The following is a 13559-nucleotide window of genomic DNA, read 5'->3' on the forward strand; positions in this document are numbered from 1 at the left end:
GTCTGTTCCTCCACATGGTGCCTGATAATTGGGCGGTGATGGAGTCCGAGTTAGACAGTGTAGATGTCACATTATGCTGTTTTGTGATTCCAGGATTGCAGTCTGTTTTTCTACATGAGATCTGTATTTTCTCTCTGGAAGCTAAACATCTATTCAGCAGGCTCACTGTGTTAGTGGTTAGTGTTGCTGGTGAAAGCCTCCCTCTCTGATGCTGCTATGCCTGCCTACATAGATGAATTTTGTCCTTTAGAGCAAAGTTCTTTCATCTTAATTCAGGACTGATTTCGTTTTTTTATATCAAAGTTTTATTATTAATACCCTCTTGCTCTTTTTAATTGAAATTCTCCCTATTTCCTCCCTCCCCTCCCCCCCTTTTTTTTCTTGTCCAAGACAGGGTTTCTCTGTATCACTCTGGCTGTCCTGGATTCATTTGGTAGACCAGGCTGGCCACAAACTCACAGTGATCCATCTGCCTCTGCCTCCATGCCTGGCTTTTAAATCCCATCTTTTAGTAACAAAACAAATTGACACCAGCAGTTTCTACTTGTAGTTGGTGACTGAGTTTCATATGGGCCCTGGCACTGTCTAGAGACTGTGCATTTCTCTGCCTCTTCACCCCACTTTGTCACCTTCCCTGTAAGCACATCTCTAAGCATTTCCTCCTCCTCCTGTTGTGTGCGTGGTAGCAGGGCTTCACATCGTGATTTTACCTTGTATTCTACTGTGTTATCTCCTACACTAAAGGATATATTTATGAGCCATTGTTTTTGAGTTGAAAAATACATGTTTTTCTTATATATTCTGATCAGGGTTTCCCCTCCCTCATTTCCTGGATCCTCCCTACCATCCCACCCACCCAACTATTTGCCTTCTTTCTCTTTCTTTAGAAAACAAACAGGGCAATTAAAAAAAACAAAACCAATAAAAGAAAGCAAACAAACGGGAGAAAAAGAGCAGAACATACACATAAAAACACAAAATCATAAGTGGTTGTTTCTGCTTTTTAAGCCCAAACAAAGCATTATAAAACAAAGCATCAAACATTGAGATGTAACAAGAATAAATTAAAAAAAAAAAAAAAAAAAACCAAAGCATCTCCAGAAATACCAGTTTTGCGTTGGCCATCTACTGCAGGGCATCGAGCCTCCCTTAAGTGTTTTGTTTTGTTTTTTGTTTTTTTTTTTTTAAATGTGGTTTTTATACCCAGTCTTATTCTATTAGAGAAAACTTATTTCAGCTTACAACTCTCAGGTCACCGAGAGAAATCTGGACAAGAATTGATGCAAAGAGGCCTTTGGGGAGAGCTGCTTACTGGCCTGCTCCTCCTGGCTTGTTCAGCCATCTTTCTTCTACCCTGGAACCACCACCTGACCTGAGGTGGTACCGCCTCGGGATAGGGTTGAGTCTTCCCACATCAATCACTAATTAAGAAAGTGTCCTATAGTCTTGCCTACAGGCAGATCTTGAGGTACGGGGCATTCTTTTAATTGAGGCTCCCTCTTCCCAAGTAACTCCTGATGTGTTGAGTTGATAGTAAACTAGCCAGTACTGAAGAAATTTAGGGGAAGAACTCACGGAAGGCTGGAACCTGGAAACAGGCACTAAAGCAGAGGTCATGGAGGAGTGCTGCTACTGACTTGCTATCCATGGCTTGCTCAGCCTACTCTTCTATACAATCCAAGACCACGTGCCCAGGGATGCCACTACACACAAGCAGCTGAATTCTTCTACATCAGCCATTAATCAAGACAGTACCCCACAGACTTGCCTATAGGCCAGTCCTTTTTTTTTAAATTTTTATTAATATTTTATTAATTTATTCATATTACATCTCAATTGTTATCCCATCCCTTGTATCTTCCCATTTCTCCCTCCCTCCTGCTTTCCTCCTACTCCCCCTATGACTGTGACTGAGATGACCTCCTCCCCCTGTATATGCTCATAGGGTATCAAGTCCCTTCTTGATAGTCTCGTATCCTTCCTCTGAGTGCTGCCAGGCCTCCCCATCCAGGGGACGTGGTCAAATATGGGTCACCAGAGTTCCTGTGAAAGTCAGTCCCACTTGCTGCTCAACTGTAAAGAATGTCCTGACCATTGGCTAGATCTGGGTAGGGGTTCGAAGTTTACTGCACATATTGTCCTTGGCTGGTGTCATAGTTTGAGCAGGACCCCTGAGCCCAAATCTGCCTGTAGGCCAGTCTTATGGAGACATTTTCCTCCCTCAGATGTCTAGCTTTGTGTCAAGTGACAAAAACCAACCAGCACAAAATCATTTATCAACACAAATTGAACCATAAGTACCTTTGTGACAAACCTGTGCTAAGCCCTGAAGATGAAGCTATGGATTTAAACAAAGCCTTAATTTCATGGATATATTCTTTGGGACAAAGTAGTTAATGTGTAAGTAAAAGGACACACAGAATGTCGTGTGGTGATAAGCCCTATGAGGAAAAGTAACATGGCTAAGGGATCATGCAGGTGTGTTGAGGGGATGCAGGAGCTGGATGTCACAGCACTTGGAAGGCAGAGACAGGTGGTGCCCTTGAGTTTGGGGCTAGCCTGGTCTACAGAGTGAGTTCCAGGACAGTGAGGGCTACACAGTTGGGGTGGAGAGGATGCAGGAGAAAAACTGCCAGTTGAAGAACTGACACTAGGAGCTGGAATACAGTAAAGGATGAGCCTTTAAGATAGTCTTACAGACTTAATTTGGAGGTGGTGTCAGCATGTGCAGAGGTTACTGTGAGGTATGAAACCATGTAAGGCCTTTTAAATGGATAGGTGGCATGTAGTTGAATATATTACAGCAAGGACTAGTCCATGGACAGTGGCACACATCTTTCATCCCAGTACTCTGGAAGCAGAGGCAAGCAGATACTGAGTTCCAAGCCAGCTGAGTCTACATAGTGTGTTGTCCCTGCTCCTGCCAGCACCAAAAGAAGAAAAGCCAGGGCAGATGTATCAAGTGGAGGGTGTGTCTGGTAAATAGGAGGGGGTGGTGGTAACTTAACTAGAGAGGGGTATGAAAGGGTGAGAAGTGGCCAGGCTAAACTTGTAGGTCAGACATGCAAGTTTTCTTACCTATGTGTGTGTGTGGCGGGGGCGTAGGAGTCCTACCTGGAAAATGCTAGGAAAGTGGATTAAGGGTTTCTTTTTGGATATGCATAGCTTGGGTAGTAGAGCCCGTAAGGGAGAGAGGTGTACCCTGAACCTGGAGGATACGCTGGTTCTGCAAGTCCACTTGAGGTCTTTAGAAGACTCAGCCCGGCGGCATGCAGCATACACTACTCTGTTCTACGAGCTGAGGGCTTCTCTATATAAAGTTGTAGAACTCTACCAGATAATGTTAAAGTCATTCTTCAGAGTGAACCCAGCAAATCCCTGTCTCAGCAGTGAAATAATTGAACATTTTGTGGGTGTCCAGGAGATCTATGCCCTGTCTTTTTTTAAACTGTGGGCTATAAAGTGTATCTTGGCTGTTTTTTGCATAATGCTGCTTGAGATGCTCAACCCCTAGAGCACGGACACGCAGCTGAAGCCGAGGGTAGATAGCAGCATTGAGGCTGAGCTGTCCAGTGTTCCTGCCAACAAGGATGCTCAGCTGGACAGCATTGGCAGTATTGAGACAAGTTGGATGGCATTCTGTCTCTGAATAGGGATTCTATTCAAGAGTGTAATTATTCATTTTTTGTTTAGGAAGACTTTCAGTCAATGACATATGGATTTAAAATGGCCAACAGTGTGACAGATCTTCGAGTAACAGGTATAAACTTTTCACAACAATAGTTTGTAAGTTTTACATTTTGATTTGATTTTTAAACTTACTGTGTTTCATTCTAGGCATGCTAAAAGATGTGGAAGACGACATGCAAAGGAGAGTAAAGGTGCGTTTCTCTTTGCTTTTGTTTAGGACTTATTTAAGACAAGGGTTGTGTTTGTAGCTCTCACTGACCTAGAAGTCACTGGGTAGACCAGGCTGGGCTTGAACTCACGTCAGTGTGCTCACCTTTGCCTCCTTGGTGCCAAGGTTAAAGGCATGCGCCAACAGGCTCAGCCAGGTCCTTTTTAAAAATTGATAGGATTTATAATGGTGATAGTGATTTTTGTTTTGTTGGTTTTAAATGCATCAGTAGTATTGTGAGTTAGACGCTTCTGTTAATTTTTGGTTTTGCTTCTGTTTTGTTTTTTGGTTTTTTTTATAATATTTTATTTAATTTTAATTTATGTGCATTGGTGTGAGGGTGTCAGATCTTGGAGTTACAGACAGTTGTGAGCTGCCATGTGGGTACTGGGAATTGAACCTGGGTCCTTTGGAAGAGCAGGCAGTGCTTTTAACCACTGAGCCATCCCTCCAGCCCAGGCACTTCTGTTGTTTTAATACCTGCTTTCCATGGTCTTTTTAAGTTATTTACAAATACATGCATAAAACATTCATAGGAACAAGAAAAGTACTGGGCATGTTTTTCTTCAGATATTTTTCCTGAACATAGACTTGTTATTGTTTTCTTTTGTTGTTTACTCAAGACAGGGTTTCTCTGTGAGGCCTTGGCTGTCCTGGACTCTGTCCTGGCTTTCTAGACCAGGCTGACCTCGAACTCACAAAGATCCACCTGCCTCTGCCTCCCAGAATGCTGGGATTATAGTGCTTGGCGAACATAGGTTTTTGTATATGCTTAATAAAGTAACTTAGTTCTTTACTTCTTCAGGGTTCTAGTTGTCTTAATTTACTTTGTTTTTTTTTTTTTTTTTTTTTTAATTTTAGAGTACTCGAAGTCGACAAGGAGAAGAGAGAGATCCAGAAGTTGAACTAGAAGTAATTGCCCTTCTTTTCTGTAAACAAGTCAGAGAAGCCCATCTCTCTCTCTTTTTCTTTTTTTAAGATTTATTTATTATTATGTATAGTGTGTGCCTGCGGGCCAGAAGAGGGTACCAGATCTCATCATAGATGGTTGTGAGCCACCATGTAGTTGCTGGGAATTGAACTCAGGACCTTTGGAAGAACCACCGGTGTTCTTAACCTCTGAGCCATCTCTCCAGTCCTGAAAAGCCCATCTCTTATATAGTTCTTTGAGTTGCATTATAGTATATGGAAACCTTTAAAAACAACAAAAAAAATTTATTTATTTATTGTGTATATAATGGTCTGCCTGCATGTGCACCTGCAGGCCAGAAGAGGGCATCAGATCTCATTATAGATGGTTGTGAGCCACCATGTGGTTGCTGGGAATTGAACTCAGGACCGTTGCAAGAACAGACAGTACTCTTAACCTCTGAGCCATCTCTCCAGCCCTGGAATTCCTTCATGAGGTGTTTGTTTGTTTAGCAATTGGACTTTGCAAGGGACTTAATTCCCTTGTATTTTATGTATATTTCAAAGTTCCTGAGGCAGGAACTGGAAAAAAGATCACTTAACAGATCTTATTTCAAAATGTAGTAAATGTCAAATTTTTTCATATTATCAAAATTTACTAATACTAACCCTTTTATAGCTGGTAAGTACATGTCATTGAAGCAATAGTCTAGATTCTGACTTTGGATTAAGTCAGTCCTGTTGCTGTAGAGTACAGTGGCTTCTTTTCCATTTCAAAGGAGCAAGCTTTGTTTACTATGTTTTTGGTGGCTTATTTTGTAGGCATTTTTAATTAACTAATAATTTAAAAAATTCTTTAGGCAGGGTTTCTCTGTGTAGCCTTGTCCCTGGAACTTGCTCTGTTAGACCAGGCTGCTCTTAAATTCAAAGAGATTCTCCTGCCTCTGCCTCCCAAGTGCTGGGATCAAAGGCGTGTGCCACTGGGCCCGGCATTGTAGACATTTAAAAAAATTGAATAGAGGTCTGTTTACTCTAGTGAGTTATTGGCACAGAGATTTAGGAGTTCCAGTGTTACATGTAGTTCCTCTGCAAGCCATCCTTTCAGGCTCTGCCTCTTACCTTACTTCCTTGTCTTCCCAGCACCAGCAGTGCTTGGCAGCATTCAGCAGAGTGAAGTTCACCCGCGTGCTGCTGACAGTGCTCATAGCCTTTACTAAGAAGGAGGTAAGAGAATTGCTGTAATGGGTCAGTTTTAGATGGCAGGCCTGCCTTGTTCTCACAGTTCTCTGTGCTTGGTGTGTTTACACTGATGCGTTTGTGGAAAGTGATTATACAGCTTTACAGTCTACTCTGTCGATAAATACTGTTTCAAGTGAATCTTTTTTTCCTGGATTCCCTTTATCCCATATTTATGAATAACTGTAGATTATTGGAATTTCCCCCTTTTTATACTTGACTGTATCTCTGGGTTTTTGTTTTAAAGATTAGTACTAGAAGCTAGAAATAGTTACTATTTCTTTCTTTTTGCTTTTTTTTTTTTTTTTTGAGACAGGGTTTCTCTGTGTAGCCCTGACTGTCCTGGACTCTCTTTGTAGACCAAGCTGGCTTTGAACTCACAGAGATCCTCCTGCCTCTGCCTCCCTAGTGCTGGGATTAAAGGTGTGCAACACAACACCTGCCTAGTTCATCCCTTCTTAATGCATCAAATAAGATACAGAATTGAGGAGCAGGGGAAGTTTGTGTCCTTTCAGAATTTGAACGTCCTTCAGTCCTGCATCAGGTGATTATAATTTGTGAGGATCCGAGTCGCTGCCGTAGGATCTCATTACTGTTGTAGGACCTCTTCATGTGTACCTTTCAGTGAAAGTGTGTAAGTGTTATTGGTGATTTGTTTCCTAGACCAGTGCTGTGGCCGAGGCTCAGAAACTGATGGTCCAAGCAGCAGACCTTCTTTCTGCCATTCACACTTCATTGCACCACGGCATCCAGGCTCAGAATGGCACTACCAAAGGAGGTAACTCATTTCCATTTCCTGTCTGAAACATGCAATACAGTGTGCTCTGACTTTGATGTCAGTCAGTCTGCCTGGACTTAGGGACGTTTCCTCTGTGTGCTTCAGAGAGCTTGAGGCTTCTTTGTAGATTTGGTCTATGTTGAAAACAGGTGGTAGATCTTGCCATATCTTGTGTCTTACTATTGGACTCTGTATATGTACCCTGTCTTGTGTTTGTGCTATGATGCCAGCAGTCACTTTGTTTTTCATCATCTCCTTCCTATGCTTCTTTGGGAAACCCACCAGAGTCATTATACCTCACTCCATGAAGCAGGCCTAGTATTCCTGAGGGTCATGTGCTGTATTCACAGATGCTGTCTTCCTACGACTCTGGAACTGTCCATGGGATTCTGAGCACTTTTAGGAAAGAGTGCTTGATGTGTTAGTGGCATTTACATCTTACATGTGAAATAAACTTTAATAGGGATAATATATCTATCTCTGCTGTAAAATAGATTGTTGGGTCAACATTTTAGTATGTACAATAACACTGATTATCCTTAAAACTCATGAAATGGTATTTATAGTCTTGAATTATTTGGGTATAAAATATCCACAGCTCTGAAGCACATTATTATATAGTTAAGGAAATGTTTCTAAAAATGACTAATACATTAAAGCAGCTTACTTACAGTTGGCTTCTGGCCATGTGTCTGGGGGACTTTGTTCATTATACTGAGTTGGGCATATCTATTCCCACTATGAGTGGCACCATTCTCTAGGCTGGATCCTGAAGTACGTAATGCTAGAGGAAGCAAGCTGAGAGCAAGCTTACATGTGTGTGATTTTGTCTACTCTCTACTCTGCATATGGCATTGCTCTGGGTCTCCGCTGTCTTGAGTTCCCTGCAGTGATGTGCTGTAGCCTATCATTGTGAGCCAAATGACCCTTTCTTGGTTCCTTGGTTGGTTTTCTCAGTGTACTTTGTCACGGCCACAGGGACTGACACTGAGAAAGTATCTGCTATTCATTGAGTTGCCTGCTTAAAAATTAAGGAACATTACTGGATAATTTCAGACTTATGTTTAATTCTGTGAGAATGAATCAGTTTCTTCTGCCTAAATCTTGCCAGTGCTTAGCTTACAGGTGTGCTACCAAGTCCCAAGCCTAGTTTGGTATATATGTTTGTGGTGCTGGGATTGGACTCAGCCTCATGTGTGCTACACAAGCACTCTGCACTGAGCTGTATTCCCTAGCTCTCAAATTAAAAATTTGTTTTATTTTTTGCTTTGATATTTTTTTGGGATTTTTGTTTGTTTTGTTTTTTTCCAGACATAGTTTCTCTGTGTAGTCCTGGCTATCCTGGAACTCATTTTGCAGACTAGCTGGCCTCGAACACAGTCTCTCTCTGAGTGCTGGGATTAAAGGTGTGCACCACCACTGCCCATCAAAAATATTTTTAAGTAGCGCACATATGTACAGGATAATTATATGCCTAATTGAATTATACATGGGAGCAAAGCTTTTCAGTTTTTTTCCACATAAAATGGTAAAGACATTGAATCTAGTCAGGAGTGGGGTGTAAATATGTATTATCCTACACATGATGGGTTTGTAAAACAGCTCTCATAGGACTAGGGGAATAGGGACAGCTCAGCAGTGAAGAGTACTGGCGGCTGATTTGACACCCAGCCCTCTCATAACAGCTGAGAACTCTCCACCTCTAGTCCTTGGGATCTGACGCCCCTTTTCTGGACAAAATGGGCAGTGCATACACAGCACACAGCCATACATACAGACAAAACACTAATGCACATAAAGCACATCATAGTGCCAAAGAGCCATCTGAGTGTTCTGTGAGTCTTAGCAAACCCTCAGCTCTTTCCAGTGCTCCCTAAGGACACTGAATTGTACAAAAGAGGTAAACAAAACTTTTGGGACAGATGGGAAATGAGAGAGATGGCTCAGAGGTTAAGAGTGTTGACTGCTCTTCCAAAGGATATGAGTTTGGTTCCTAACACCTCACATTGTGGTTCACAATTGCCTGTAACTGGTGCCTTCTGACCTGCATAGGCTCGTGAGTGCACATGGTTCACAGAAATTCTTGCAGACGTGCATCTGTGCACATAAATAAAATAAAATGCTAAAGATGACTGTGATCGGAAAGTCAGGCTGTATTTTATATAGAAAATTGAGGTGGCAGTACGTAGGACTAATTTAATGAAGCAAGAACAGCAGGTTCGTCAGTAGGCAGTAGGAGTTAGACCCCTTAAGAGTTGTTCACTGATTCAGTGAAAGATAGGTGTCAGGACAGTAGGGCTGAGGTACTGTTATCTGAGAGAGGGTGACACTAGGAAGGCAGTGTTGGGAATGTGCCTTTTGACATGATGTGGGATGCCAAGTAGGAATGTCCACTGCACAGGTAGGAGGGAAGAACGCTGTGGGCTAAGGGTTTTCATCCAGGAACCAGCAGTTCTATTGGATTCTTACTTAGAAGTAACCGCAGGGAGGGAAGAAAGCCCAGGCCTGGGGAGTGTCTGCACAGATGGAGGTTATCTAGATCATGTGATTGCTTCTTCAGGGCTGTGCGTCTCACTTCCAATTCCAGGTTGGCAAACAGCTGGAGTGTGCACTTGTGCAAGCAGCGATGATGCCAGCAGGGTTCTATTCTGGAATCCTCTAGTCTTCCCTTGTGATCATCTCTACTTAAAAAATTCAAATGAGACACATGGTGTAGTGTAAAGAATGGGGCATGGAGCTTATTGCAAAGCAGAGCAGAGTATATACCCTGTGGAGGTGTGAGAATGGACAGTAGCCCACAAGATGATTACTCCTGTCTGTGTCATCTCCAGAGCGGGCAACTTTCCCTTGGGCTCTTTGCTCAGTGCAGGTGATAAGCCACTGTGTTTGTCCTGAGTCTTGCAGGAGGGCTCAGTGATGTAGACCATATACTGTTACACTCTAGGAAGTCTCTCGCTGTTTTAGGAGGGCCAGTGTCTGGGAGGAGATGTAACTAGCTGGCCTCCTGGCCTTAGTTGAAGTCCTGCTGCTACAGTCCTTGGCTCTGACCTCAGCCACCACCATGCAACTAGGAAATACAATTCTAAGTTAATTTCATTAGAATTTATGTATGATACATAAATTAGTTGTTAGTTATAAAACTTACTACATTTTTATGATTAGAATTTGGAAATGTTTTTAAAATTTGGGTTTTTAAAAAAATATTTAATAGTTTTCATTTTAAAATCCAAAGGGGAGAAAATAGAAATGTTACTTTCCTCTTTCTGTTCTTTAGACCATCCAATTATGATGGGTTTTGAGCCCCTTGTTAACCAGAGGCTACTTCCACCCACCTTTCCTCGCTATGCAAAAATAATTAAAAGAGAAGAAATGGTCAACTATTTCTCAAGATTAATAGACAGGATAAAAACTGTCTGTGAAGTCGTGAACTTGCCAAACTTACATTGTATCCTGGTGAGTATGAAATGATGTTCTGGAGTTTGATGTAGTGACAGGATAGTTGTCACTCTAGAGATAGGCTAGCAGAGCAGACTAGGGCTGGAGCGCTGCGTCCGTAAGGACATAAGGACCTGACACATTTTTAGACGTTAAGCTAAACTTAAGATACTAGCAACTCACCCAAAGTTTAGGAATAGATTAGATAATTGGATTCTGCCTTCAAAATATTTTCTGAGAGAGAGAGACAGAGAGAACACAGACAAAAAAGAGTCCTCTAAATATACTGGGCATGTGCTTGCTTCGGCAGCACATATACTAAAATTGGAACGATATAGAGAAGATTAGCATGGCCCCTGCACAAGGATGACACGCAAATTCATGAAGTGTTTCATATTTTTTTAAAAAATTAAAAAATAAAAAATAAATATACTGGGCATTGAATCTAGGTCCTCACACATACTGAGCTAGTCCCTGGCCCCTTTAAAATTTTGTATTTTGAGATAGGTTCACACAAAGTTGTTGGGGCTAGCATTGACTGATTCTGAAACTTACCCAGGCCTTGAACATGTGACTTTGTGTCCAGCCTGCCGGATAGCTGAGATTTCAGGCTTGTGCTGTTGAACTTGGCCACTTTAGTGTGCTTACATATGGATATGGGATTGTGCTGCTTGGTAACCTGTCTATTGAAAACTTCTCTGTTACACGTGCTTTCTTTTTATTTCTATATTATTTTGAAGACAGAACCAACTGTAAACATATATATTTTTTTTTTTTAGTTCACTGATACCAACTTACATTTAGGTCATTTTCAGTGTTTCATTTTTATAGCAGACAGGTAGTACACATGTACTTTCTTTGCTGAGTGAAAGCATCTGTATAATTGGAAGTCCTCGTACTTTGTGACATGTAGGAAAAACAAAGCCAAACCTGAGTGCTGTGCAGGGAGACTGAAGCAGAAGCGGCTTGGGTTTGGACTAGCCTTGGCTGTGTAATGAGACCCTAGCTCAAGACAAAGCATAGCAAACAGTACTAAACAAAAGAAAGGTTTGTTTTGAGACTATCATTAGACAGCAGATGGTTCTCATACATTTCTGCAATACTCTTTTCTTAATACTTAGGCCTAGTACCCATAGTATTTCTAGTTTTTTGGCTTTTCCAATATTGCTCTTTTTCATACACATTAAAGTAGTGATCATTACTGTAACTTTTCATCCATCATTGTACTGTCTGTTACTGTGTCCAGTGTGACTCTCATCCCTAGAGACATGCTAGTACAGTAGACAAACTCTGACTTGCCTTGTAAGGAGAGAGAGAGCTAGGGAGCGAGACCTGAACTTGTGGGACTGTTGAGAGCTCAGTAAGGAAGGAGGGCGAATGTTTGCCTGAAAGACTCCAGGCAGCGCAGTGGCAATAGAGGAAGTAGGGCAGAGGCCAGATGGATAGGAAGAGAGAGGGAGGGAAAAGACTTTAACAGTCTGTACCTACTGTCAAGCACACGTGTCATTGCCCAGGTAAAGCGCAAGGTAGTCAGGTGTGCTTAAGTGTAAGGAAGACAAGCCAGACTCAGTGAGAGACCCTATTTCAAAAAGTAAGGTGGAAAGCCATTGAACAGGAAACCCAACATTGACTCTGACTTTCACATGCACTCACAGCTGTGTACACACCTGCACATAGCTGTACAGAAGTGCATACACAAGAATATATTTGTTGTATTATATATTACTTGAGAAACTTGAAATATTTTAAATGTTCAGTGGTGACTATCCATTCTATGGTTTGTGAATGTCAGTTCTGTTATGTTTAAAGATATATGTCCACTATGTACTCTAACATGCATCGAAGGTGGACTTTGGTAAATTTACTCCCTAAAACATACAGATTATGTAGATGGTGTCCTGGGTAGTTTTATGTCAGCATGACATGAGTTAGAGTCATCTGAAAGGAAGGAAACCTCAGTTGAGAAAAATGTCTACATAAGACCTAGCTGTAGGGCATTTTCTTAATTAATAATCGATAGGGGAGGGCCCAGCCCATTATGGTGGTGCTGGTCCTGGGTTCTGTAAGAAAGCAGTCTCAGCAAGCCTTATGGACCGAGCCAGTGAGCAGCATCCCTCCATGGCCTCTGCATCAGCTGCTGCCTCCAAGTTCCTACCCTGTTTGAGTTCCTGTCCTGACTTCCTTCATTGATGAACTATAACCTGGAAGCATAAGCCAAATAAACCCTTTCTGAAGTTGCTTTTGTTCCTGTTGTTTCATTACAATAATAATAACCTAACTAAGAAACGTGAGGTATAGTAGCTGAAGAAATACAAGGGGTGTTCATACAATTTAGGATGAAGAAGAGAAGCAGCAAAGGAGCTAGAATAATGGTTTGTAGAGGCAGTAAGTATGACTGAACAACAGAGCTTTGTTTGAATCATAGCTAGAGGGAATAGCAGTGAAAGGAGAAAAAGAGAGCATTCCTTAAGTAGGCAGGAGTAAGGTAGGTAACCTCCCTCTGTCACCCTCCTTCCTTCTTCTGAGGACTACTCCTTCCCTTCACAGTTTTAGGCGCATTTCATAGCGGCTAGAATGTTAAATAAAGTCCAGCAGTACAGTGTTGCTCTCAGGCCTGTTGTTGGTGAGCGCTAGACCCAGGAGGATTCACACTAGGCAGTGGCCTGTGTGTGCATATAAGCTTTCTATGATGACATCTCCTGGGAGCACACACCTCTTATTTCTTGTCCCCACTGCCAGCCTGCAACAATATTGTAGGCATTGCAGAGCCTACTCTATTTAATAATTTCAAATATTAAAATTCATACATATAAAAATTGGAAGGTTCAAAAATAAGATAATAAATTAGCCACTGTCTCAATTTTTAAACGTTAATTTTTTTTTCCTCTTCTTATATAAACCCATATTTCTTGGTCTTCATCTAATGTGAATCCAGTTACCTGGTTACTGATCTACCTTTCTTCCTCCCTTTTTTCTTTCTTTCATTCAGGTGTGCTTTCATCATTTCATATTATGCCGTTGTGTTTGTCTATGTGGGTGTGTGTACATGGATGCGTGTGTCCTTTGAGGCTAGAGGTGTCAAATCCCCTGGAACTGGAGTTAGAAGCAGTTGAGGTTGTGAGCTGCCTGATCGGGGTTCTGCGGACCACAATTGGTCCTCAACAAGAGCAGTGTAGTCTCCTAACCTCTGAACTCTTCCCAACCCCAATATTTACTTGTAAATAACAACTAAAATTTTGTCATCACTTATTTATTGTTGAAATTATTTTCTTGGTGTACAAATTTAATATGGGTGTGCACACA

General features: G+C 41.7%; 1 protein-coding gene and 1 non-coding gene across 4 annotated transcripts in view; both read left to right on the forward strand.

The window, feature by feature from the left end:
* The window catches only part of Naa35 (N-alpha-acetyltransferase 35, NatC auxiliary subunit), a 47114-nt gene that overhangs the window by 13260 nt on the left and 20295 nt on the right, over window positions 1–13559 (forward strand). For all 3 annotated transcript variants that reach the window (XM_051172759.1, XM_051172764.1, XM_051172774.1), the window contains exons 7-12: window positions 3694–3760; window positions 3838–3881; window positions 4760–4810; window positions 5948–6031; window positions 6707–6821; window positions 10096–10274. In XM_051172759.1, the coding sequence (XP_051028716.1) occupies window positions 3694–3760; window positions 3838–3881; window positions 4760–4810; window positions 5948–6031; window positions 6707–6821; window positions 10096–10274 (540 nt within the window). The remainder of the gene's footprint in view (window positions 1–3693; window positions 3761–3837; window positions 3882–4759; window positions 4811–5947; window positions 6032–6706; window positions 6822–10095; window positions 10275–13559) is intronic.
* Window positions 10551–10657, forward strand: LOC127187314 (U6 spliceosomal RNA). Its single transcript, XR_007830462.1, has one exon. It is a non-coding gene; the product is annotated as a U6 spliceosomal RNA (small nuclear RNA).

The sequence above is a fragment of the Acomys russatus genome, chromosome 3 (assembly GCF_903995435.1).
Source record: "Acomys russatus chromosome 3, mAcoRus1.1, whole genome shotgun sequence".
Lineage (NCBI taxonomy): Eukaryota > Metazoa > Chordata > Mammalia > Rodentia > Muridae > Acomys > Acomys russatus.